This window comes from Stylophora pistillata, chromosome 4 (assembly GCF_964205215.1).
Source record: "Stylophora pistillata chromosome 4, jaStyPist1.2, whole genome shotgun sequence".
In the NCBI taxonomy this organism is placed as follows: Eukaryota; Metazoa; Cnidaria; class Anthozoa; order Scleractinia; family Pocilloporidae; genus Stylophora; species Stylophora pistillata.
The window spans coordinates 31,470,952-31,498,681 of NC_142522.1; the positions used below are offsets into that span (position 1 = coordinate 31,470,952).

Consider the following 27,730-nt stretch of genomic DNA (forward strand, 5'->3'; position numbering starts at 1 on the left):
CCACATTTCATAGTTCTTTATATCTATTTCAGGGCTGTGTTTGATGACGTGTTTCTAAGGTGATAGTACAGAAAATGTTCAAAGATATTAGAATCAATGTTGCAGAAAGGAAGGGGAGCTGGAAGGGATGAAGGAATATATAGCGAAATTAAAGCCTTAATTGTGAGTGCATTATCAGGAGTGTTCCAAGGCTTGTGAAGATTACAGAGGAGGTTATATTAAGTTAAGAGTCATAGCAGAATTATTTGAAATTATAAAGGCGTAAAAACTGCTTTGGCTGCTTCGATGTTAGTGATATTTGAAGTCCCTTTTTTTCGGAGAAAAATGGGACTTGAATGCACGATACGCGACGTGTTACTCAAACTTTGTTATAGAACGGAACACTGGGGAACCAGATGGCACACTTGAGTTCAGATCTTGCAACGTCCAAGATGCAGTCCCCTGAAGTCGGAGGACTCTTTTCCCTCCTACTGAAGACCTGCTGGCCCGAAGATAGTACAGAAAAAGAGCTTTCTCAAGATAAGAAGTTGGAACACATTCTCACATGGAAGCCAATGGCACAATATTTTAAGCATTTCGGTACGTTTAGTGGTCTAAACCACCTTAAAGGACTGCAGTCAGTATATTTAAATTGAGTTAAGTTACACAGTACTCCGACTTAGCTGTGTTTGCAGCGCTAATCTATAAGAATAAGTCTAAACTTGTATTTCAGGGAGAGAAACCGGGGTTATCAAAGCATTAGTGTGATTTACTAAATTTGAAGACAATATAGGTACCATAGCCGTAGTGCTGGCGGGCTTAAATGATCGATGTTTTTACTTCATCCTATAGCTGAAACATATGTTAAAACGGATTAGAGTATTTCTACTTAATGAAGAAGAATATTTTCAGAGACTAGCTCTACAAAAGCTGCTGAGCCAAATACTTATCACTGACGTAATTTCACAGGCGCTGGAAGTGTCGGCAATGCTTGCTTACCTAATGGCGGCTTGGAACTTCTTGTTTCTGCGACCTCGCTTGTAGAACATATAGCACTTTGCTTGAGAAGTGGTGAAATTAATGTGAGCACACTACGAATTGTCAGCAAAGACCGTGACAGATTTTTGGAGTTATACTCTTTGCTACCTGAAGTTCCAGAGTACATACCTCTAAATGAGGAAGCCGTGGCTGGCAGTGAAGCTAGCGGAAACCAGCGAGAAACGGCGGATGTGGAGTTCCTTCTTGAAATGCGCGCTGAGGAGCTCGAAGCTTTTGAGAAGGAAAGAGATGCTGTTTCTACTTTCATTCGCATGTGTTCTATTATCCGATCAGGTGTTGTTGAAATACTTTCCTTCCTTCTTGGCCTGTTTACTATGAAACCCCCTCAGCCTCTATGAAACTTGTATATTTTTCCAACACTGTCAGAGCGATGCGGAATTGGTGTATCTCGAGTGGTTTTGATATTCCAACCATTTCGGTAATTCTCTCAATCGTTAAAGTACATTCGTGTTAGTAGTCTCATTGGCGAAATTTTGTCGCAGTTTATTTGAAGAACGATAAAATGCTACAGAAAGATGACCATGGAGAGCTCGAGTTCCGCAAACAAGTGTCGTTTAATTTTCTCTAAAAACTTCGCGAGAGATGAATCTGTGTTCGTGTTAAATCTATTCATAAATACTTCCTTGTGCAATTTCATTTCATGCAACATTCTTATCTATCAAAAAGAGGTAAACAGTAGGTCACACATTCCACTTTATGTCTCTGAAATCAACTGTTGATTGTAAAATTTCACTTTTTAGTGGATATTGACCTACAAAATATCAAGAAGAAACTGGAAATGGACCTGCCTTCTCGTAAAATACTTGAAATTTGCCACAAACGTCGCCATGGAGATGAGCCTGCGATGAAGTTCTTTGATCTTTCTATAAAGAACAAAGGAATGATACAATCTTTAAATGATATTCACCATAGTCTTCTTTTCCGCGACTTTTGGCAAATGTGTGGTCAGAAGGCCGCCGATTTTTGCAGAGATGAGCCAGGGTTTAACGGGACTTTCACGATAGACAAAGTACGAGAGCGTCTTTGGCTGCCGTCCTTTCGAAAATGGCGAGGCCTATGGGAAAGAATCATTAACGGAGAAATCAGTCTTAAAGATGTAGATGAAAAATTCCACAGGTTCCGTGACGATCCCGAAGCTTTAGTCAGGGAAATGAAGGCAGCATTGATTACATTTTCCCATGAAGACGACATAGACACCATTCTTCGTGACCGTGTTGATCAGATCAAACAATGCCACAAATTGAAAGAGTGCGAGGATGCTGCAGCCATGATTTCATATTTTAAAGAAGCAATGGAACTTCAGGGAGACTTCCATTTGCTGGATGATTTTCGCGATCAGGTACAATTTTTAAAGATAATTTAAAATGTTTATATTTCTAGAGAGGAGGTGTCAGTATTTTTTTTTCTTATTAAAAGTAGTGTGTGTAACCACTGCAACGGCTCACCCTTGCAGTAGACGAATGTCGACGGAAAATCTGAGATCTACATTACCATAGTTGCTATCGTGTAGAGCAGTTAACGACCCATCTGCGCTTGTTTTCTTTAAGATGAGTGAAGAGTTTCTGAGACGTCAGCTCGGTTCCATCAGTTATGAGACTTTCCAAATCGCAAGAGCACTTGAAAGTTTCTCACGGCCAATGATTCAATGCTTGAGAACTGTCATTGAATGCAAGGAATACATATTTTGGCTTCGGGAAGAAGTGAAAGGTATCTTGAACTACTTCTTGACATTTCAGTAACTTACTAGAGAACCTTTAGTGGCTGGTGGCGGGTAATTGGAGAGAAGTTAGGACTTATTTACTAACTCATCGGCCGGATCCATTTGCAAAAACGCCTATCGAGGAACGGAGGAGGACTAAGGTAACGAATGACTCAATAACTTACTCATGCAACCTCAGGAGCATGCAGTATTCAGATGTCAGACACGATTCAGTAACTCTTAAAAAACCCATTGTAAAAGTTTGACATTGCGATTCATCTTCAGGGCGAGAGGAAGTAAAAACACTGGTAGATCTGGCGATGATGTCCACTGATGAAAGCGCCATCGAAACCGATCGTGTCTCCTGTCTGCACACCACTGCCCTTGGATTCGCACCTTTCATATTTGACCTAGCGCACAAACATGCTGACTTCGAGCAATTGATGGAGATATGTGAAGGTGTTTGGGAAGAGGTGGAAAGAAACGACACCTTGCCAGAGAAACTGGTGAGATATTTCCACGGGAACTCGATCGCTCAAAAGTTTATTTGCAAAAACTATATTAAAGTTCTTGAGGAAAAGTCAATCAGGTTGGATGAAGGATTTCACGGATTTGACTTTTAACCATAATTTTATGAAATTCTATCGTAACTGTTATAATTCAAGCATTCTTTGAGGAAGGAATTTTCAACCAATTTTACTTTTATTTTCTTTTCTTTATACTAATAACATAAGCTGAAGCAAAAGAAACAAAGTAAGACTAAAACATTTCTGACCACGGCAAAACCAAACTAATTAAGCCGTCGAGCGGTTTGCATTTTTATGTGTCAATATAATGTTGGTAACTTTTCTTAATTAATAATTCTATTAATTCAAATTCATTAGTGTGATTTTTCCTCTTATAATGGGCTTTTTTGAGTAGCTTAAGTACATTTTAATTATAATTGTCCTGAGCGCCTTGTAGGAGAGTGAAACAAAAAAAAAACATACACTTTTGCAAAGATGCTTTTTTGCTTGCTGGCGTGTTGCAGGTTTTTTTTTTTTTTTTTTACCGCGAGGATTTTTTCATCGCTGTGTGAAATGATTCGATGAACAACTTGAAAATGAGCATGGGGAGATCAAATGGTATTATGTTCCATAATTTAATTATTTTTGGAGATAGTGTTTATTTCCTGTTCTTGTAGGAAGATATTAGTGGTCATCTTGAGTGGCTCAAGGGAATCAAGGATGAGCATGCCATGTCGTCTCTCAAATTGGCTCAAGCTATCAACGAAAGAGGAATTTATTTTATAGGGACGTTGGACAACCGGATATCAACTCGGCCCTGTGACAAGACAAATGTTAACTCTGTTATTAGCCTACGACTACTACCAGAAAAGGAAATTGGTCAGGCAAGAGAATTCAATCTGGAGAAACTTCGAGAACTACAAAGTAAACTGGCTCTCATTTCAGGAAAGGATTCACAGGGTCAGGAGGCCATACAAAATTTTGGAGAGGTGAATTATCAGTGTAGCTTCAGGCAAAGTACGCGAACGCTGTTTCATAAGTTGAACGTGAATATTTTGGTATCGCACTAAACCTTGCTACGGAACACATTGATAAGGCAACAACTGAAGCTTAACCTTCGGTTCATTTTATAAGTTTAAGTTGTGCTTATAAGTTGTACAGTATTTTACCTTTACTTCCCATCCACGTCCTTTTATCTCATTTCGTAAGTCTCTTGGCAAGTTGGTATAATTGGCTCATCTTTCATTGAAGGTTTCAGTAAATTTTCATGATGTTGCTGCTGTCCTATTTAATCATTTGGTTTTTTTAAGTAACTATGTTAAAGTGAATTCGATGTTGTGAATGACTGCCAACCATATTCAGTGCTTCATTTGGACTTCTCAGATGTAAAAAAGTGGGTTTACGGGAGAATAGAAAGCCGAAAAAAAAAAAAGATGTAGAAGGTCCGATCAATGTTTTAACACTATTTAACAAATGGTAAACACCACAGCGTACACTATTGAGTTATGGATGCACGCGGGAGGTTGCTAAGCACGAAAGAAGCGTAAGAGTCGCTCGAGGCGATAGCCGAGAGCGACTCTAGCTTCTTGAGTGCTTAGCAAACCTCCCAAGTGCATCCATAACTCAATAGTGTACGCTGTGGTGTTTACCATTTGTTTTATAACATAACATTGATACATTGTAGCTAAAGAGTTCCCTTTTATTTAACAAATCTTACGTGACCAGAAAAAACAAACGCGCGCGGAAAAATAGTCTTTGCATTTGCTAACGTCAGCAGCGTACACCGATGGGCAAATGGGGGACGCTAAATTGACCAATCAGAGCGCGCGCTTTACTTTGGTTATGTTATAAAGCTAGTTAAACCATAAACTTAATGTTTCGATTTAGCATTGTGGACGCTTATTTACTTTTGATACCTCAAGGGAGGGCACTCATTCGAAAAGGAGCGATTACTTCTTTTTTCAGAAAGAGCAGAATGTGAAACAACGCGTAAATGTTTATTTGACCGAGGATTAGGACTTGAAAACCGACTAGCCAAGCAATCGTCCCAAAATTTTAAGACGGGATCTTTCGTTTGAAGGAACTGTGCACTGATGCCTCATAATAATCGAGAGACTGAGACAAAGACCACTTTTTTGTCCTGAGGCTTTAAGTGAGCAATTAAAGGAAGTTGTACCACGGTTGATCTCAATTTACATGTAGTCTAACAGTGCTTTCATTGAAACAGAATAGGGGCGTTTATTGGAATAGGGGCCCTTACTGTAATTTGAGTGCTTACTCAGTAGGGGCACTTCTTAACAAAAACAAATTAGGGGAGGGGCGCTTATTGGAAGGAGGTTGCTGAATGGAATTAATCATGAGGGTATTTAAAAAATAATGCATGGGGATGGATTATTGTTTCTTTTTTTTAACCATTCTTACAATAAAACCCACAAAATAGCATATTTTCACTTACGTCTATCTTTCTAGTTACTACAAGGCGTTGTTCAACTTGGACAGTCTTATGTGAATCTCTGTGAAATTGGTGACGTGTCTCACCTCGGCTGGAAGGAAGAATTTAAATGTAAAAGTATCATGGGGAAGAAGATCGTTGATGACATCCAGTCAAAGAGCAAAGAATTCGATCAACGTTACAAAGGCTGTAAAGAGCACATCAACTCGCTTAGAAAGAAGTACCACGAGTTGAACTTTTTCACAATACAACAGCTCCTTTTCTTGCGCAAGGAACTCGCTAGTTTGAAACACGGTTCTACCATGGAATATCTAAGTCTTCAAGTCTACAGTCTTCTTGAGAAAGTGTTTCCAGGTATTCATCGGTCATTATTACAGAACGTTTTTCTGGATGCGGGGATCCTATCGCCACATTTTGATCACGGCAGCAATGGAGACACTCTGAGGGATACAAGTCAAATTGCATCCTTATCAAGTCTAGACGGTAAAGACAACTCCACAACTGAAGTGCAGATTATCGAAAAATTCGAGAACCTCCTTAAAAATTTGGAGAAGCTAAGTCACTCAGAACCTGAACGTCTAGCCGTGGCAGCTCTTATTAACAATTTGGAAGGTAGTGAGATTGATCTTCTTGTGTGGTGTGTTCAAAACATGGGAGACAGTGAGCATGACCTTGTTGACGAACTCTATGAGAGAGCCTCAGGAGATCCCAGATTTCATAAGATTGTAGATCAGAAGGCCGAGCCAGATGCAGAGATTCTGCAATCATCCCAGAATTCTGATTGTGACCAAATAAGGTGACTAAGTTAAGTATACATAATTATAAAATAACCACTGAATAAATATTGCTAATAATTTTGATTGTTCGAACTGTTAAATAGTTACATCTGCTCATCGTGATAACTTGAGTCGTTTTCTGCGTCATGCAGAGGGAAACTACAGGATGATATTTTTTAAGACCGGATAACTAGGCCATAATTAACGATGATGTTTTAGTATGGAAAAAATTATCAGAGATTCAAATTACGAAATTGACAAATTTAGGCTGAGGTTTTCAAGTTGCACAATCCGAGTTTTTAACTCTTTCAAAGGAGTGTGGACTGTATCTGAAAGCCAAAATGCGTAATTGTTGTTTACAGCTTGAGTGGCTTTTAGCGAGGATTTTTGTAGTGCTATTGCTGTGTCCGGTCATATAGTCCAATCAATAGGAAACAAAAAAAAATTTTACCCAGCAGAAAATTCTAAATGTTTTAAGGAAGTGTCAATGTAATCTTACCCGGATGAAATTGGAGGAAATTGATTAGATCTACCTCAAGGGACACCAGGGTACATACAGTTAGCGTTCTTGAAATTTGTGCTCGATTTACAATCGACATGATGAAATAAAGATACTGTCATTTTTTTTTATTTTGTTGCAACTTTTTGTGACTTAAGCCGTTTTCAAGTTTTTCTTCAGCAACTATTCAAGCATCTGTTGTTTTTTGTTGATGTGGCAGTGTACCAGGAAGCAGTGATGATGAGTTGAGCTTGCCTGACGAGCCGAACCTGGACGAAACAAAAGGGGGCACTTTCTTAAGTCTGGAAGAAATGGGGGTATTTCTGTCCCGCTTGGCAGCCCAAAACGGTATTCGTATACTGTATGATTTATTAGTCATAGCTCATGTTGCCTTCAATCGAGTTTTAACTTTCTCTCCATGCACCCAAGAATAGTTCTGGTTGAGTTTTTAACAACTTTACCTAGGATTACTTCAGAAATTGGTAGGCACTTTTACAAGGTTTTTATGAGAATAGTTTGGAGGAAGAACTCATTTCTATCTTAGTTTCTTATCATCGTAAAATGTGAGCTCCTGCTCTCAATAAAATTATGGCAGGGATATGTCTTACGGGCCATGATTATTTTTCAAGAAGATTTGTGATATAAAGCAGCCATTGCATAAGTGTCTTTTCTTCATTATAGGAGGAAGTCCTGAAACACGAGCTTTTCCAAGTTACTTGAAAAAAGGACACCCAAACCTCGTGCTCGTAAGCGAGGGTAAGTCATGAAGATGCTAGATTAGCCGGAGTAGTTTCTTGATATTACAACTTTTCCTGTTTACATACCCATAACTAAGCTACGCATAGCCTTTGAGTCAAATCGCTATCAATTTTTGGCGGCCAGTTTGTTGTGGTGGCGAATTGACTAGATACCAACTAACCAGTTCTTCTGCGCGAATTTCACTAGGCCGCATGTACTGGAAAGGGAGATAGAGTTTTATTTTCTTCTTAAGTGCATTAAAAGTCACGAGATTAGATATTCATTTGACTGGTTTTAAAAAAGAAATACTGCCGTAACAATATTTTTACAAAAGATAGCTATCTGAATGAGTTGGAACTTATCTATCACCTATCATTTACCAACTTTTCTTTTTAAACTTTAACCTACCCTATCTCTATTTTGTCCATTAATCCTGGTCATCTTTTAATTTGTTTATTTGCAATTCTCTTCATTGTAGAACAAATATTTGCTGCTGTTCTAAACCTTTATATGGAAGAGAGAGCTCAGAGTTTGCCAAAGAGTGACGAAGTTCTTGTGTGCACCTCTGAGACAACACCCGAAGAGGTAATAGTGGTGTCGGTGAAGTGAACATTCATTGTAACCTAAACATTGTGCGAGCAGAAAAGCCTTTGATCAAGTCACCCGTGAGCGGAAATTTCATAAAATACTATTTCTATTGTTCGGGCGACTTGTGTAACGGGACCCATCGGCCTCTTAGAAACGTTTGGGTGATTCAAATGATATAAGCATTCACAATGGTCAACTATTGTCTAGGTTGAGTTGCTATGGCGTCGAGCCCTGGTAAGCGATGGAAAAAAATTGCATTGTCTAGTGAATGGCGACGTGTTAGACTATGATGTCAGCCAAAAGGTGGTGGACAGTTTACACACATTAATGCAAGATTATTCCCACCCCAAAAGTAAGTATTGCTTGACAATTTTCGCCTCGGCTTGGTGCTTTCGTATGTTCTAAGAGATGTACATAGATATTTTTTGTAAAGCTCTTTCTTCAGTTTCTTTTTCCTTTTCCTTGATAAACTAACAGCGGCTGCTGAAAAGAAAACGTAAAAAATCAACGTAAGGAAACTTAAGATTTGCGTCCCCTTATTTACCTTCTTTAATATTTCAATATCTTCAGACTTGGCCCTTGTTGTTCTATGTAGTAGTGAAAACGAAGAGCGAGCTCATATAATCTCCTGCTTGGAACAATACAAAGTACCAATGCCCAGATATCCTCGACCAGATGAGCTCCGTAGGTACCTCGAGAAACAGCTTAGAGTGCCAGAGCAAAGGCCTGGCGAATATCATGAGAAGCCAGTTATTTGGAGTCCAGCTGCACAAGTTGGTCGAGCGGCCAAGTAGGTCTATCTCTATATCTTATTTCAAATAACAGGATGAAAAAATTTAATATTTGTAACAATCGCTTTAACCAGAGACATTGCGTTCGTCATGTTTCAGCGAAACCTTTCGTAGTTAATGGAGTAAGAATTTTAATGTTTTTCAGATATACTGTAAATGGATGAGAATGAGAGACGAGAAGCGTGTTCGTACAGCGCTCTAAAAGATGCATGATATTCAGAGGAGATAAGGATGTTTAACCAGATTATGCGAAAATTGCAGGTTACGAAACTAATAATATCCCAAGGGACAATTAGCGTCAAAACCTTCAGTCCACACTCCAATCCCCTCTGTACGATTGAAGCAAAATCTGATGCATTTTAATTCAGTAATTCTAAACCATTTATTTCTGATGATAGCCGGAATGGGGTGAACTATCTGACCAAATGGAGTTATATTTCTTTTTTCGTTAAATTCAAAGAACTACCTGCCTTTTTCTTTCTCGGAGGCGAACAATGTCCTATGCTCACTAACTGAACGATGCATGCACCTTTTTTTTTAAGCTTAAACGTTCGAGTAGTATCCTCTGAGAACTCTGGAGTAGGAAAAAGTTTGGTGGCACAGAGGTTGGCCGAAGAGGTGGCAGCCTTACGGAACAATCGGCTTGTTGTCGAGACAATGGACGAGGAGTATGAAAAACCACCTCTCTTGCGTGTGACAATTCCTTTCCACGAAAAACATTCACGGGCCGCAGATGTTGTTGGTTTCTTTCTACCCCATGCTCTCCCTTCAGATCTACCTTTGTCCAGGGTTTTTCACCTCGACCGTTCCTCTGCGGTGCGTTTTTAAAATAGATTTATCTTCTTAATTAATTCTACACTATTTTAATAATCAACTGAACCATTTGTTAATCACCGAGATCACTGCTCACTTTGACGATATTCTTTTCGAGAAGCAACGTCACAGTAAGTGCAGGGTTTTAATTACTTTTTTAAGTTGTCAACTTTCATGATCTACAAATATGCATTGCGAGAATGAGCACAGCGACTTGTTTCCTGCAAAATTGAGTAATAGGTTTCATTTGTTTGTTTAATTTAAGAGCAAGCCTAACTGCTTCGTTAAAGAGATTCCTGTTATACTCAAGCTAGTCCCGAATTTAAACGTAGAAAAACTGTTTCTCGAGGTCTTCGCTTGGTTAACTGATTTGGTCAACTCTATCAGAGCCTCGATTTCGCCATCTTATGACAATTATCATTTTCTTCAACCGGAGCAATAAATTATTTAACGTTCCTTATTTTCCTAAGCAAAGGAGAGACATGCGAGGATGGACACAGACACAATATACACTTCACAGTTGGAGGGAGGAGGGTGTTCACAGCTGGGAGGGGTCTACTCACATTTTTGGGTAGTTCGAGATGATGAATACCCGAGCAGAATTAAAGTAGGCAGATATCATGATTTCCTAAAAGTATGCTTTTTCAATAGGTCACGCCAGAATTTGAAACACTGCTGTTTAATTTGCTGATCTTGGGTGAGCTGACAGATGACTGTGGGCGCGTTTGGAGGAGGAATTCTTACGACTTGTATATCTTGGAAATTACTCACTCTACCTCTATGGTATCGTTTTTTTCTTATGTACTATTAAGGTGTTGACACATCGGATGGTTTTATTTGAACACTGAAGCCTGGAAACAGACAAAGAGCCTTATCGCTTCGTTCGACTTGAAAAATCGTCTAATGAGTCCCAGGTTTTGGTTACTTTCAAAATTTTCCCATGTATTAAAAAGGAAAATAACTTGCGGATTTTTTCTCTCGTCTCTCAATAAATAGAAGCCAAAAGAGTCAGGGGCATGCAAGTTTCATGAGCTTCTCCCGCAAGTCAGATGTTGTCTTCCGGAAGACACTATTAGTTACTTGAGGAAAGGCCATGGTAGGTTTAAATTTATTCTTGATTCACCTAAAAATTAAAAATTGTTTGTACAAATTTAGGTCGGTGTACTCTTCAACTTGCGTTATGAGGAGGATGAACTGGAATTTGATTCATATCATTTACAGCTTTGTGTTGACCCGGAATAAAATTTAAGTTGGGAATTTTTATCCTTTCCCTTTGCTTTCCATGTGTTGTAGTTGTAAAAGCTAACGTAATATTTACTGTATTTTTACGATTTTCAGTTTGCCTAATGAGTGTAGAGGAATTCTAATGACACTTTTACAACTTAGTTACACGTGTATTTTTACCAGAGCAAGGAGGAATTAGCCCGTCCTTTGATGAAGAAGAATTGCTGAGCGACGCAGTTCAGCGTGTCTGGTGGTATCTTCACTTGTTTGAAACGAACCCTAAGCGCATCCAGAAGCACTGCTTTAACCCTCAAAGGAAACGCAAGGAACCAGTAGAATGTCTTGAAACGCTAATAAGGTTTGCAACTTAAATTATGCGAGTTAAGTCATTTGTCTAAGAGAAAGATGGTCTTTCGAAAACCTAATCCTTGGGTCTTTTTTCACCTTTTCTTTTTGTTGGGTGCTAACAGTGCCGAACGATGTTTCCAACGCGCTTCTTTAAAGTTCGTTGTTTAAGAAAACGTTCAATATACCTGTGAGTGTAATGACAAGTTGAAGGTTCTTGCCGTTTTGTCTTTATAGTACTCATAGCGTCTTTACGTTTGTTAGGAATTGTGGAGTACCGAACCCATCCTGGTCAGAGCTTCGTAATTTCGTGAACTTTTTGAACTACCAACTAAGGGACTGTGAGGAAAGTACCTTCTGCGAGCCGTTGTTAACTGACGACACCTTGCAAGGATTCAAGACCTTTGTGGTCAAATTTATGATAATTATGTCCGAGGTAAGAAAAGTATTCAAAAGACAGCTATATCAGCGGTAAACATTGAATAGTCGCAGATACATGCTTTAACAAACATCATTGAGTACTGCTTACACTGAGTCGCTCTGTATCAGGATTTTGCAATGCGATCATTGACAGACAAAGAAGACCATGCATTTGAGGACTCTCGAGAGGAAACTGCCAAATCATACGAGGAGCAAGACATTGTTCCTTTCCAACTGCGAAGGCGATGGGAGAACAGGTAAAACTTACGTTCCTATTTATGGATTACCCCATTTGTGTTGCAGATTACCCCATTCTATTGAAGTGAGCTTTAAAATTAAGATTTTAACCCTAGTAATTCCTGCTTGTTTCTCATCTAAACTTAGCCCTCATCCATACATATTTTTTAACCCGGATCATGTGACCATGACTTTCCTGGGATTCCAAGTTGATCAAGATGGAAATCTTCTGGATCCCAAAACCAAAGAGATCATTGAGCGAAATATCATATCAAGACCCCTTCGAACGGGACTTCATGTGCAGAAAGTGGATTTGGACAACGACTTTGAGTCGTATTCGAAGTAGGTATCTAGTGCCAACCATTTGAAGAATTTAATCAATGGCTTTGCATACAAGTTATTTCTGTGGAGTGCAAGCTAAATTTAAGCCACTAGCGGTGCAGTTTTCGTACTTGTAAAACTGTCAAAATTTTTCCGCGCTTTTCAAGGAAATGCTTTTCGCTGCATACATCGGAAATTCAAAGAGCCGACAGGAATTACACGTTAAAATTTTCCTTATAACAGTACTGACTCCCTTGTTCAATCATCCTTAAGTTTTGTCCTAAATTCTATTGTTCAAAATCAGGCACTACTGCCTTAAGGTTCCATTTTCGTGGCGCACAACCCATATAACGGTAGAGCGTTTTTTTTTTTTTTTTTTTTAATACTTGTCACAGTTGCCAGGTGATGACATGAACGGCCCTCCCAAAATAATTCTTATGTGAAGTGAGTCATCTTATTGGTTCAAATGCAGTTTAAATAGAGGTTTATGATTGTTCTCTTTACAGGGGTGACAAAATTCAATTGCTGTGTTCTGTCATGGGGATCGAGTGTGGTTATGACCCGGATGAGTCATACGAACTAACGGGTGATAATGTGAAGAAAATTCTGGCCATCCATATGAGGTTCAGATGTAATATCCCAGTTGTGATCATGGGTGAAACAGGATGTGGAAAGACAAGACTTATTCGATACTTGTGCGGACTACAGACTGAAGGAGAGGTGGCAGAACGTAGAAATATGATCTTAATGAAGGTACAACCATAGAAAATATCTCCTGTTTTGAAGTGAAATGCTGTTAATGAATAACTTATAAGTTTGTGTAATGCAACTACGCAGCTTGGTAACATACAATAAAAGTTTAATCTCCGTTTGGAGGAAACTTCCGGAATTGGTTAAAGAGTTAAAAAAGGGTTGTTTCACTTGTGAAGGCAACAGATACATTAACAGGTTATGGAGAGTTTTTTAATATTTGTAATAATTTGGTACCTTAAAGTCGGTACCAAAATGCATATCCTTTGGTGTGGGTTTCAGAATTTTCCCCGAGTAGAGTTGTCCCAAAAGGGAAATCAAGTACTCAATAATGAGTTTATAGCATGGGAGCATGACCCACATCCTCTTAGTTAATATTTAGGTTCCCCTTCAGTCATGTTATCAGTTTTTGTTATTGCTATTGTTTACGGTCTTTTGTAGAGAGATATTAGTTCTATCGCAACTATTTGTCGTACGAAAAGAAGGAAACTCCTTCAGATTAAGGATCAGATACTGAGTCCCCCAGGTTGTAATTTTTCCATAGGTAGTTTCATACTTGAATTTAGGAATTCTCGAAGGTCTTCGAATAACATTCCAAGGTTACGATATTTCGTCAAGATATCAAATCTTGGTGAGTTAATTCGTTCCTCACCCTTGAACTGCCCAAACACCCAAACAGCATGCTAGAAAATTGTATCTAACAACACGTAAGCCGTACAGCTTCGGGGATAAAGACCAGTATGAGGGGTTCGGTATCTCGGCCTGTAACTCTGCTTCTATGTCATTTAAACCGGAAGAGGTTTATTTAAATACGCGCGAGACTTGATGCCTGTTTTCACTAGATCCATGGCGGCACCACTTACAAAGACATTGAAAGAAACGTACTTCACGCTGAGACAGTGGCTGACAAGAATGAACTTAGCGGGAAAAAAATGGACACCATTTTGTTTTTTGATGAGGCGAACACCACTGACGCTTTGGGAATGATAAAAGAGATTATGGTGGATCGAAGGTGTAATGGTCGTCCCCTGCGTGACAATCTGAAATTCGTTGCGGCTTGCAATCCATATCGGAAGTAAGTTTAGTGCTGACACTATGAAATCGGTGATTATAAAATTAGATCGATGGATGATGGAAAATTGTCAGGCAAACCTGACCCACTACATAGTTTTGTTCATGCATCATTAAACAACGGCAAAGCCTGACTAAAAGGTCTTTTTCGGCAGGCATACGAAAGAAATGATACATAAACTAGAGACGGCAGGATTGGGCTATCACATCACGGCGGATGAAACTACTGAACGCCTCGGTAAGATATTGAGCTGAAAGGGCTTGAAAGATGACATCATTTAACCATTTTAGTTGATTTTACTATTATTGTGCAATTTTATAGGTGGAATTCCGCTGCGTCACCTTGTTTATCGAGTGCATGCTTTGCCAGAAAGCATGCGCAGTCTTGTGTGGGATTTTGGGCAGTTGAATGCGGAAGTGGAAGAGCTTTACACTCGTCAAATTGTTGGAAAATATGTGAGCAGATGTCCTTATGGTTTAAAAACGCGATGTATTCTAGTGCGTTTGAAGTGAGAGAATAGTTGGTATTCCCTTTCGTCTATATACTATTCGTTTCTGATGTTAAAATGAGTCACATCATATTATTTTGGATAATTTTAATCTCCAAGAAAGTTACCAAGAGGGAAAGACTGAAAACCCTAAAGAAGATATCTTGGTAATGAGGATAAACGTCAAAAATGGTAGCAGAAGTTACTTACACGGTTACGGACAGCGGAGAATAGCAAAGGTTGCGAAAGACGGGTTTGAAAGGCTTTGCCTAAACAGTTTAAGATAGACACACTGTGCGGCAATTCTTTTAACATCTCCTTTCTTTAAATCTTGCGAGTAGAAAGACAAAATCTCGACAGTTTCACAATTATGAATTCCCCTCAAATTTTTTGCTGAACGTAATGTTTTTTCAATTAAAGGATATTTGCATCTTTTTAAAGGTACGTGAAGGTCGTCTTCCGGGAGATGAAAACTGGGTTATCGCCATAGCAGCAGTTTTAACAGCCTCCCAGCAATTCATGAGAAATAAAAAGGTGCTTTGCTAATGTATCTGTTGAAAGTCTTATTACTTTTCCATAATCTTTTAACTAATGCAAACCATTTCAATTATTACATTTTGCGCCTTTTCAAAAATATCTTCCCGCAGTTTTTATTGTAACTCACTACAGTTTGGTACGAAGTAGATGTATAAAGTGCTAAGTGGATGATATTGCTGTATTTTCTGGGTTTATTAATGGCTAATCATCCCCGAACCAACCAATCATCGCACACAAATAGCTCCATTCGCCTGTGGGGTATATACAGAAAGATTTCAACCATAACCTTATAATTTTACAACATGGTTCCATTTTATTTCAGGATGAGTGTAGTTTTGTGAGTTTACGTGATGTTAAACGAGCCATGGAGGTCATGGTTTGGTTTTACCAACACTTTCAAGATTTTTCTGATTTGATGAAAGAGGAGCAAAGTGAAAATGAAGAAGAAAGTAGTAATGAGAGTGAATCTGAATCTGAAGAAGTCTCAACTAATGTCAGTAGAACTCCTTCTGATTCTGAAGACGACCAATGCGGTCAGGAAAAAACTACAACGACAATTCAAGACGCCAGACAGAGTCTCCGAGATCACGTTTTAGAAGTTAATTCCATAAGAAATGGGGAAGAGCGACCTACAGTTAGTCAGTTCATTTGTGATTCCAAAGAAACGGCATCTGTAGTGGGCGAGCCTACGCAAGTGTTTTCAAGGGCCGTTCCTCTGGAAATGCTCGACTATGCAGACAAAAGAGGAAGAGAAGAGCGACCCTCTGTTAGCAAGTCCATGTATGAGCCAAATTTCTCTTTTGCTTTAAAGGAAACAGCTTCTGCAGAGTGTGAGCCCTCGCAAGTGTTTTCAAGGGCCAATCCTCCGGATATATTGAACTTCCCAGAACCCTTTGTTGTACCGCTTGGAGAAGAAATCGTAAGCACTGTTCTCCATGTTACTCATAACGATTCTGTAACAAACGTAAAAAGTCTTGTAATTAGCAATTGTATATGTCTCCTGTTAGTGCTATGTTTTCAATTTTTCCGATGCTAAACGTTTTCTTGGTACCGTCCTCGCAATAGACAACAGATATAATTTGCTCTTTTCCTTTATAATTTTGCAGCCCTACTCTTCTTAACGTTAAAGACCATCACAGCCTCATGTGTTATACCCTTCCATCCACTCATTTTTTTCAAAATCTTTGCTTAATAACAAGTGCATAATAGAAAGGTTGTGATTGATTGCAATGAAACCTACCGAAGAGAGGCTATTGTTCAGAGTGAAACTTTATTCGAACGCTAATTGTTTTCAGGGTGATATCAGCGACAGTATTGACCCGCTCACTTGGTCTTTGATTCTTGCTCTTGGTATTTGTTACCAAGCACGATTAACAGAGAGGAAAGAATTCCGCGGGGCAGTAGCAAAATCATTTCGACCACCATGCAGGCTTCCCGGCGGAGCTGCAAGGATTGAACGGGAGATAAATCGGTAATATTGAATCTTAAACGATATTATCTAAATGATATCGTTTACTCTAAAATGAAGCTTCTAGGTGAAAGGGAAGCAACAGTCACCAAAAATTATTACAATTTTTAGCCAAAGGAGATAAAGAATCTATTAGAAATATGTATTTGTAGCCTGAGTTAAGGATGAGCGTTTTCAGCCAAATGGACCCGGAGTTTCCCATGAATCACTGAGAAGTTTAGCGACTCTTGGCCCAGGAAGCCTGTGAAATAAAGGCGTTTATTTATCTAGTTAGCTTGCTGAAAACTAGACTTTCGGGAACACGTGTAATGACCGGAAGTATATCATTTGACAACAGCTTATCGTTTTTTTTTCATTCCACGAGAGTCAGTATGGATCGAATCAGTCGTATCAAGGTAGTCACAATAAAATTAAATGGTGTCTGTAACTCTATTTAAAGATGTCAAGAAGCTTTGATGGAACAGCTGGAACTTGGACCTAACATCGCCTGCAATGAGGCCTTAAGAGAAAATGTGTTCATGATGGTGGTGTGTATTGAGCTTAGGATCCCATTATTCGTCGTCGGTAAGCCGGGCAGCTCTAAATCACTAGCGAAGACTGTTGTTGCGGACAATATGCAGGGAGGAAGATCCAAACATGGCCTTTTCAAACGTTTTAAACAGGTATGAGCAAAGCATGCAGGGCTGTCCGACACTAAAGCTTCTTAAAAGGTTCCAATTATTTTGAATCACCGATTTGAAACTTGATCCATAATTTTTTTTCATTATTATCTTGGGAATGGGACTGTAATTATTTTTTACCGTAGTTGGTGATTAAGGCTAAACTTAGTTGTCTGTGCATAGGACGCGGAGTAACGTGTCTCCTAACATTTTTAACAGATTCAGTTGGTATCATATCAGTGTAGCCCACAGTCTACCCCTGAGGGAATATTGGCAACATTTCAACAATGCAGTGAACTGCAGGAAAGTAAAAACGAGGGAAACACTTCAGACACGTTTGCTTCTGTGGTGGTGCTAGATGAAGTAGGACTGGCGGAGGACTCACCCCAAATGCCCTTAAAAACTCTACATCCCCTCCTGGAAGACGATGACCAAAGTGACGCGTTTGTGATCCAGACTGGAAAGAATTTTGCACGTGTTGCTTTCATTGGTCTGTCTAACTGGGCCTTGGACCCTGCTAAAATGAACCGCGGGATAATGCTTTGCCGCAATGAGCCTGACGAAGACGAACTAGTGGAAACCGCAAGGTAGAGCTTTTAATTTTGTACATTATTTGTAATCGACTTAGTTTGACAATTTAGAATGAAAACATAGTCTCTTAAGGCGAAGCAAAAAGAAGACCTAGCTGGTCACGGGAAGTCAGTCACCGAGGATAACAGTAAAGAGGCAATGTCACGCGATTTTCGTGTTTCTGCTTTCGAACTAACACATTAGCAATTGCGAGATTTAGTTCCAGTCACAGTGACATTCACCTCAGGTTCTTCCCCGCTGATTTAATTTATCAATTGTTCATTGTAGGGGTATTTGTGGAAGTGATAAGGACATCGTGACTCATATAGAACCCCTTATAAATTCGTTGGTCTGTGGCTACAAAGAGCTTTACGACAAACAGAAAGAATTGAGGAAACTGAAAGAAGGAAAGAAAGACGAATTTTTTGGACTTCGGGACTTCTACAGGTTTGATAGCGTTGATTACAGCTACTTAATCGATTAATTTATAAGTGATTTGCGGTAATTTTCTTTTGCTTGTGTTTTAACTCAGTCTTGTAAAGATGATCGTCTCCATTGCAAAGAATTCGAAAGAGAAACGTCCACCAAACGGGAAGGAGCTCGAACACGCCGTTAAGAGAAATTTCAGTGGCTTAGTGGACAACAAAGAGGATTTTAAGCCTGTTAAAATTCTCATGGAAAATATTGTCCGAGAGGAATATTTGCAGGTTAAAATACTGTTCTTTTGTTTTCAACATTTTAGTAAGGTGTACCTTAAACAAAATTTCCAACGATTCCTTGCACAGACGTTTTGTTTATTGGTGATAGTTGTTACATAGCCGAAGTTATGGTCCGTTTGTTTCCTCACCATAAGAATGGACTCTTCACTTACAGGATGAAGATGAATTCATGGAAGACGGGTCTCTAGAGCTTATCCGGGAAAGCCTAAACCGGGATAGTGTGATGGGGTAGGTCCCGATACCGCACTTTATAAGTACAAATACAAAAATATCTTCTCCGTGCTATTCAGTGTGTTTTAATACGATCATGAATATTCGGCTGAATTAACCCGTTGAACATTCATGCATGTAAAATGTGGAAAGTATTTCCAACGGACATGGATGCTTACCTTTATGATTAAAATTGTATATGATGGTCAAGTATTCCATGTTTCCTCACCCATCTGCTCCATTTAGAAGTGAACTATTACTTATTTAAGGAAAGCAAAGTAGTAATCTCTTGTCTTTATTTGTTGTTGTTAAGTTTCGTGCTTCTATGTTTCGCAGAGAGGGAAGATATCTCCTTATCATGACTGAGAACTTTGCAGCTCTTCCAAGAGTAAAACAGCTCTTGTTAGAGCAAGATAAAGAAGAGCCATATGTTATCTTTGGCAGTGGGTTTCCAAAAGATCAGTTGTTCACCCAGGTAGAAATTATTTGCGTATTTATCAGATACTGATTGGCCCAGGACGAATGTAATGGTATATTTAATTAAAAGTTACAGATTGCAATACGGAAATTCTTGTGACAACCTTAAAACGCGCCATATTTGAAGAAAAATATGGCTGATTGTCAGTTTGCTCAATCAAACCAAACTGTTGTTGGACAACTCGAAGATTTTCTCATTCTCATTCATGTCTTCGTGTGTGTGCTTAAATTTGATTGAAAATATGGAATAACTGTTATAATCCTTTTCCCTTTGTTGTGGTGTAATCACATCGGTATACTTTGCACAGGTTTGCCGCAACATCAACCGGATTAAGATGTGTATGGAGACAGGTAGAACGGTGATTCTGCTCAATCTTGAAAACCTCTATGAGAGCCTCTACGACGTCCTAAATCAGGTTAGTCGTGATTAAACTGTCACCGTAAATCCTGTATATTAGGAAATGGGAGGTAATATGCACAACGCATTGTTGATTTTTTCGTATTTCTTGGATTTTTAATTTTCATTGGCTTTGCTTTTTATTTGACACCAACTTTATCGTTTTAGTATTACGTCACCTTTGGAGGAGAGAAGTATGTCGATCTAGGGCTTGGGAATAATCGAGTCAAATGCCGCGTTCACAAAAACTTCAGGTAAAAACAGATTCTTTAGGCTCTAATTCTAACGTGCAAAGTATCGACTAGAGTTTGATTGCACAGTTTGTTTGTTAGGGACTCACCATCATTGCGTACCAACAAGTTTAGGCACTAAACTTTATACTTGAACTACCGCATTGCAAAATGTTTACTGAGGAACTTTGATGGACTTTTCCAAAAGCAAGAATCTACAGGGATTTAACTTGAAAGTTCTCATTCGTTTTGTTCTTACGCTCCCCTGCAAATTTTGAGTTATATGAATCTGACTTAATTTAAGGGTTTCCCCGCTTTTCGTCGCCAGCTTTTCAGTGATACTTATTAGTTACAGCTACTTGTAATTCATAATAAACCTTTTTCAATCCATATTATAAACAGGCTAATCGTCATCGCCGCAAAGGACGTGGTTTACAATAAGTTCCCCATCCCTTTAATAAACCGCCTGGAGAAACACTTCCTTGTAATGTCATCTGGACTCACTATACCACAGAAAGAAGTGACCAGGAAATTAAAAGTTTGGGTGGACAACTTTGCTGACATCTTTCAGCTTCCTCACCAAAAACCGAGGTAACTAGGGATTTAGTTTCCAATGTATATTGTTTTTTTTCCCTTACCTCCACTATTCTGATCGACCACGCCGCAACTGAAATATACTGACATGTACCTTATTTTTTAATAACTCATGTTTCACGTCAGAGATTAAAACGTATTTTATCATTGCAGCATTGCATTGCACAGTTATATTGTAACATAAAAAAAACCATATAGTTTGGTTGTTCCAAGCAAGAGAAGGCAAAAGAGGCATGTATTGATGCTCCCTTTCCTATGATATGGGTGATATTAAGCAAAGCTAACATACTTCATTGTTTTACTTGCTTTTTGAAGAACTTTCTCAAAAGGAGAGGCCTTTATTGGTTACCACGAGGACACCGTCCCGGCTATTGTTTTGCAAGTTTGTGCTGAGGTCCATAACGACGGAGAATTTTTGTCAGACGAAGAAAGAGAGTCTTGGGAGGAAAACGTAAGTTGCACCGCGAGAGAAAAGAATCGTGAAAAATATTTTTAGCTACCAGTATTATCGATCATGATAATATCTTATTCATTTCTTGTGTGATTAACACTCAAGTGCACACGTTATATTCACCTAGAAATACCGAAGATCCGGTTGAACTTTAACTGAAGATGTTCAATAGTTGGGTACATACATACATGCATCCTTTATTTGGTAAAGCAGGTTGAGTAGATAGCAGCAGTTGCTGATGTGGACCTGCTATCTACTTATAATCTAATATATTTACATCTAAAAATATATCCTAATATTAATGATTATAAATACCAGTAATACATAAATAAATAGATAAGCATGAAATGACTGTACAAATAAATATATAAATAGTAATTAAATGACGTAATTTAGATAATGCAAATGAAAGGTATAAGAAAGACCAATCAAAACGACAGATGATAAACTGAACATTAATAATATATAAATTCATCAATGTATTTATTGGTTGCAGTAGAGGTTGTGCCAAAAGTAATTTGGTCAATGCACTTTGAGAATTTCTTAATGTTAGCCTTGAAAGAAGAGTAACTAGGCTTGGACTTTAATTGGCTAGGTAAGCAATTCCAAACAATACTAGAACGATGAGTGAAGGAATCATGTAAGGCTTTGGATTTGGAGCTCACAAGTTCCAATCTTACATTATCTCTTAAATTGTATGGAATTCTGTGCTTTGTAAATAAATTGTTAATGTCATCAGAAGCTAAGTTGTTGAAAGCCTGGTATGCAATAGAGGCGAGTCTTCTCTTATACATAAAATGAAGAGATGTCCATTTTGCCATGTTGAGTACTTCATATTTTGGGTTAGATATACTGATGTTGTGAATCATTCTGGCAGCACGGATGTGCGAGTCCTCGAGGTCAGCCAACAGGTTGGAAGATCCCCATAAGGATATACAATGGGTCATTTTTTGAAACATAGGCCCCTAGTTAAGGGACTCTGACACTTTCTCTGCCATTTTAAGTGTCTTAGGTGAACCTGCATTAGAACACTTTGATCGTTGTCGGGGTCTTTACTTGCTTTTGTAAAGCCAAGTGCAGTCATGAAAGTATTTCTTAACCCTTCAAATGGAAGGTTTGTATTTGATTACTGAGTACCTCTGCTAATTTTGTTCTTGTTTTTTCCCTTACATATTTTTCTTTTCTCTACCAAAACTGACAAAGAGTCGACGACCGAACACCGTGTGCATAACTATTTTGGTTTTCATTAGGTGCTGAGAACATGTAAGGAGCGTTTGCTACAGTGTGCGACCCCTGACTCTGTTACCCGTCTCTCTTCCTCGCGTCTGAGGTCACAGGCAAAGGAATTATGGACGACGTACTTTCACGAGCAGGAACACTCAAGCCTGGCAGACTTTTTAGAAAAAGTACTCGGAGATGTCAAGGTTACTGACGATGAAGTGGCTAAAGTACCACTACGTGCTCAGGTGAAAAGAGCAAATGTATTCCAGAACGTTTACCAGTTTTTTATATCGTCAGCTAAAATTTAAGCTCAATCTAATCTATCAATATCGATACCTGGTTTAAAATAATCCACAGTAACACTCCAACTGAATATCACTGTTACAATGCAGTGACATAAATTTGAGACCTTGCTCTAAATTCTGACGAGTCATACCAATGTTTGTTGGAAAGTTTTGCAAGGTGTTGCGAATGTTTGTGGACAAACTTTTTGTTTGTATGTTTGTTTTACATCCTCGAAGAAATTGCAAACAAAGAAAAATCTCGCTAATAACCGAAAACCTTTAAAAATGGCGTATTCCACCAAAGTTCGTGTGTATTTTTGTTCGTAGTCCTGTGGTTTCAAAATCTACCCTACATGACTTAAATACGACCAGAGAATGATTTCTTACTTTTTACAGTAAATGGTATTTAGTCTTGTAGGTTAGGCATCGTACAGAGTCGCGCTCAGTAGTGTGGTTCTTAAATCGACAATATTCGGCAATGTTGTTTGAAGTCTTTATTCAACACCTAAAAGCAGAAACCGAAAGGAGAAAACTAAAATGCAAATACCGAGTTCCTTTTAAAGACACGATCAAAGTAATTAATATATCACAAGATTATACAGGACTCGAGGGAATTAACACCTACGCCTTCGAGCATGCATTTACATATCGTAACAAATGTGATTGTTGACATAACCTTTCCTCGTCGTCCGTTTGTGTTCATTCAGTCCTGTTGCGAGGTTTCTGCCAGTCTCTCAAATGTATGGGGCTTGACTCTGTATATCAGTCACCACCACCGTCACCAGTCCTTCTCAGGACTACACTCACCCGGACAATCACAACACACTTTCACTTTTTACATTTTTATTATTCCACTTGTTGTTTTTCAGATATCGACACACTCTCGACTTCTCTCTAAACAAGACATTTCTACCATTGCCGCTGCTGTACAGCTTCCTCCAAATAGTGTGAAGTGTGCCTCACTGCAACAGTTTCAAACCGAACAGCAATTTTTAAACTGCATAGGGTAAAAATCTGTCCTTCAATTTTCAATAGGCCTCTTTCAATAGGAAACCTTTTTTTTACATAGCCAATACATCTTAAAATTCGAATATGTAATGTGTGTTTCGTAGGAGAGACTTCTGGTCCATGCTGGGAGGCAGGGAGAGCCTGTTAATCGTTCAGTGCGATTCCGGGAAACAAATGCTGGATTTGACAGCATGCGCTCGTCATTTGCTCATCGAAGAGTGTAAGGAAATGGAAAACGTGCTAAGTACAGGTGCCACTGATTGCAGTCACATCGTTATGATTGTACAGGTGCCCAGAGTGGCAGGGGGCTGTCGAGAGTTCGTCAGTGTGCAGGGTGAAAATTGGTTATCTGTCCACATTGACGAGTTGTGCCCTCCAAGTGAAGAAATACCTCCGGTTGAAGTACTGAAGGATCGTTCAGTTAGTGAAATTTTCGAGAGTGCCATTACTGAGACAGGAAGCAATTTGACTATTGGCCAAGTTCTTAGAAGTTGCGTACAGATAGCAGCCAGCAAGATTGAGGATGATGAATCGACACTTGGAAGGGCAACTAGACGAATTGAACTGTTGCTTAAGTTATTTTCTTCGAGAACGAAGGCTGGTGAGATCTATAGAATATTTTACTTAACGTCTGCGCAGTTACTGTCAACTGAACCGTTTATTTAAGAATTGGTAAACACCACAGTGTACACTATTGAGTTATGGATGCACGCGGGAAGTTGCTAAGAACGAAAGTTGCCGAGAGCGACTTTACCTTCTTAAGTGCTTAGTAAACCTCTCAAGTGCATCCATGACTCAATAAAGTAAGCTGTGGTGCTTACCACTTGATTTACACAAAACATTTATACATTGTAGCAAAAGAATTCCCTTTTATTCAACAAATATTACGTGACCAGAAAAAAAACAAGCGTGAAAACGTAGTCTTTGCATTTGCTCACGTCAGCAGCGTACACCCATGGGCAAATGGTGGACACTGAATTGACCAATCAGAGCGCGCGCTCTACTTTGGTTATGTTATGAATACGATTTGGTCTCCTCCTCTAACCTCCTCAAATATTTATCTGCAAAAAAACCTTGGTTGTTTGATAGTCTTTGCAAATACATCTCGAGCTACGCTGTTTGCATACAGTCAATTGGAAGGAAGATTTGAGAAAATCGATTGACGTCGGTTTTTCCTTTTATTCTAAAAATTAAATTTTGATAGGATTAATATCGATAGTCGTTGCATTTTTTTATCGTTATTCAGAAGGAAGATTCGGATTCATTCCTGTTGTCTTTCAAATCTAGATGTCGCAAAGTATAAATATCCTGTCGAAGCATCTTTACTTATTGTAGAATAAACGCGTCTTACTAACCGAGTTCAAGGGTGGTCTTGTAAGTTACGAACTAAGTTTTTTCCGCTCGGATTTATTGCCCAAGCACAAAGCGTAGGGTCATAAATTGAGCGGAAAAAACCGTGGGTTCTGTAACTTGCAGTAAGGACCGAGAAAAAAGAAGTAAGTGAGGTATTTATTAAATCTCATAGTTCAGATAGAATTAAAAATATTTCAATTCAGGCGGAACGGCCATTGATGATTGATACGCGTCAAATCGTAGGCACGAAAGCATGTTATTGGCTTCAATAAAAAATGGACTTTGAGTCACCAAAAGTTCAAAAACTCGTTTAAGATCCATAGTTCAAGATTACATGAAAAGAACGATTCAAATTTACCAGGGTTTTCTGCGACTACTGTGATGCAGTGTTATATAAGTAACTCTTTTGTCGATATTTCTTTTTTTGAATGCCCGAAATCTGCAGGGCACAACGTGTTTCTTCGTATTAACTAAGAGATATAATGAGGTTTTTTTTTATTTCAGGCTCATCCCTAACACCTTTCAGATTGATCATATTAATCCTTAATTTTGCAGAAGATCTATGTGACAACCGCTTTGAGAAGGTGCTTGCCAAACGAATTCATGTCCTACTACAAGAAAAAGACAAGCGGGCACTAGAAGAGGGGAAAAGGTGGCTTGAGGACGTAGCCAAAGCGTGTACTATAAACGAAAATGGAACTTTCAAAAAGGCACTTTGGCGTCGTTTTCAGTCTGTTGTGGCTCCTATCCTGGCAGAGGTCATCGCCTACGTTGACCGCGACGGAAACCTTGAGCTAGCTGCAAGCAAGGATACCTGGATGTCAAAACTTTGGTTAAACGTCCTTGAAGACAGTTCTCTTGCTACTATTAATTATGGAATGTTCATGACACGTGAAGAAGATGTGAATGAAGTCCGAAGCAAGGTTCCAGTATTGAAATCAGGGTATCGAAGGCATGTCTTCCAGAGCAGGTTTCCATTTTCATGGCTTCTCAAAGAACGAATTGATGAGCTGTATCGAGAGGCCAGAAGCATCGCAGGTGAGATTAACGGAAAGGGAGAAGTGTGTGTGTCCATTGATATGAGAATGTTTGACAAATTGGCTTCTAAGTCAATGCTTTCCCAACAACAGTGTTCTTCATCACTGAGACTTCCTTTCTCAGGAAGAGGGAGAGGTTTAAGAATTTATTTGATACATAGAATAAAGAACCGAATTTTCAAATTACCAGCTTCCTTCCAACCTCTGTCTTGTCCTTCACCTAGTCGATCCCAAACAATTTTGCAAACAATTCGAAGATCTGACACTATGTTGAAACAAAACCAAGAAAACAATATCCACCCTGGTGGATCATAGGCAAGTTTGAGCTTTGGAGTATTATAAAACTTGGCAAATCCTTCTTCTTTTTTTTATTATTTCACAGCAAATTCTCTTGAGACTGTTACTGAATGCTTACGGAAGTTTTTGGATGGCTCCAACGTGGCGCAGATAGTTTCGGACGCCATCTCAGAAGGGGGCGAAGATTCTGTAGCCCGCTATTTGCATGACTTTGCACATATGGTGAACAAACCTCAAGATGAAGCTGAGACTGAGGTAATAGAGAAATGCCAATACTACTTGTATATCAAAGCTCAGAAAGTTTGTCCTTTCCTAAAATTTTATCAACGGATGAGGTAGAGAGTATTCCCAAATTTATTTGGACATAGCCATGAAGTTCTTTTACTCGGATGACGTAGTCATTAAGATGAGTATAGATAGGGATGGAACATTCACTTCTTCCTTCGATTCCCGTTAACTTTTTCCAAATCCGCTGACTAGTATATAAAGCGTTGACAGTAGCACACGCCCAAGTCGAAAAAGGTTTATCCACGAAATGATTTACTTTAGAGGAAATGTTTTTTTATTCGTGCATCGTTTCTACACGGTCGATAGCGTATGATTTTTAGCTTGAAGTCCTCACTTTTAAACCATGCCAATTCAATGCTGTTCGATGGAAGTAGCTTCCTGCCAGTGGTTAACCTGGACGTAACACCAGGACACATACAAGTCGTATTTAAGAAACGACCGTTAGGGGAAGACTTCAAGGTTCTTCCCAGTCGATTCTATTGTAAGGGAAACTCGTCATCGCTTTTCCTTCGCAGTCATCCTATCTGATACTGGTGATGAATTAGCTCTCGACAAAGGCTAGCATATTTGTGGTCGAAATCGATCGACATGCTGGACGACTGATTAACTTACTCTAGATGATTTTTTAAACACAAACATCAGAAAGGCAAATGCTTTCTTTCCCATGTTAATTATTATTATTATTATTATTTTTTTTTTATTATTATTATTATTATTCACGAACATGTTCGTTGATAAAAAAAAAAAAAAAAAAAAAAAAAAAAAAAAAAAAAAAGATTTGAACTCACAACTCTCGCTTTCCGGTCTGCTAGCCAATACGCAGCGCCACATTTGCACATACTCAAATTCAGTAAAAAAATTTTGTGATTGATAAAACTTAAACGGTGACAGTATCGACCATGTCTACCTAAACATAATAATCTTCCCAGTTTTAATTCCAGTACCAGGAAGAACCCTAGAACACTTTTTACCATTGAATAAGGTGTCAAAATACAACTTTAATGAACCTTTTGTAAACGCGTGTTAGTACTTGTAAAAAGAAAAGAATAAATAAAAACACTGTAAAAATTTTCCTTTGGCTTACAGCCACTTTGACCTACTTTTAAATATCATTACAATCTGGAGTTTAGCACCTATCCTCAATTGACCTTTAGATAAAGTAATACCGTGACCA

The 27,730-nt window shown here is 38.8% G+C and overlaps 1 protein-coding gene across 1 annotated transcript in view; it reads left to right on the forward strand.

The window, feature by feature from the left end:
• LOC111335919 (E3 ubiquitin-protein ligase rnf213-alpha) overlaps positions 1-27,730 on the forward strand; it is a 53,330-nt gene that overhangs the window by 13,169 nt on the left and 12,431 nt on the right. Inside the window, 41 exon segments of the mRNA XM_022941919.2 lie at positions 375-579; positions 949-1,311; positions 1,779-2,377; positions 2,586-2,745; positions 3,023-3,243; positions 3,921-4,232; positions 5,713-6,491; positions 7,191-7,318; positions 7,652-7,726; positions 8,187-8,293; positions 8,504-8,648; positions 8,867-9,086; positions 9,630-9,903; positions 10,552-10,683; positions 10,897-10,996; positions 11,308-11,482; positions 11,734-11,905; positions 12,019-12,146; positions 12,274-12,468; positions 12,954-13,200; positions 14,040-14,272; positions 14,424-14,506; positions 14,591-14,724; positions 15,198-15,290; positions 15,616-16,212; positions 16,589-16,764; positions 17,201-17,423; positions 17,640-18,007; positions 18,279-18,437; positions 18,523-18,697; positions 18,864-18,937; positions 19,256-19,394; positions 19,705-19,812; positions 19,962-20,047; positions 20,426-20,614; positions 20,933-21,068; positions 22,319-22,534; positions 23,443-23,579; positions 23,686-24,182; positions 25,490-25,972; positions 26,354-26,523. Of these exon segments, the coding sequence (XP_022797654.2) occupies positions 375-579; positions 949-1,311; positions 1,779-2,377; positions 2,586-2,745; positions 3,023-3,243; positions 3,921-4,232; positions 5,713-6,491; positions 7,191-7,318; positions 7,652-7,726; positions 8,187-8,293; positions 8,504-8,648; positions 8,867-9,086; positions 9,630-9,903; positions 10,552-10,683; positions 10,897-10,996; positions 11,308-11,482; positions 11,734-11,905; positions 12,019-12,146; positions 12,274-12,468; positions 12,954-13,200; positions 14,040-14,272; positions 14,424-14,506; positions 14,591-14,724; positions 15,198-15,290; positions 15,616-16,212; positions 16,589-16,764; positions 17,201-17,423; positions 17,640-18,007; positions 18,279-18,437; positions 18,523-18,697; positions 18,864-18,937; positions 19,256-19,394; positions 19,705-19,812; positions 19,962-20,047; positions 20,426-20,614; positions 20,933-21,068; positions 22,319-22,534; positions 23,443-23,579; positions 23,686-24,182; positions 25,490-25,972; positions 26,354-26,523 (9,213 nt within the window).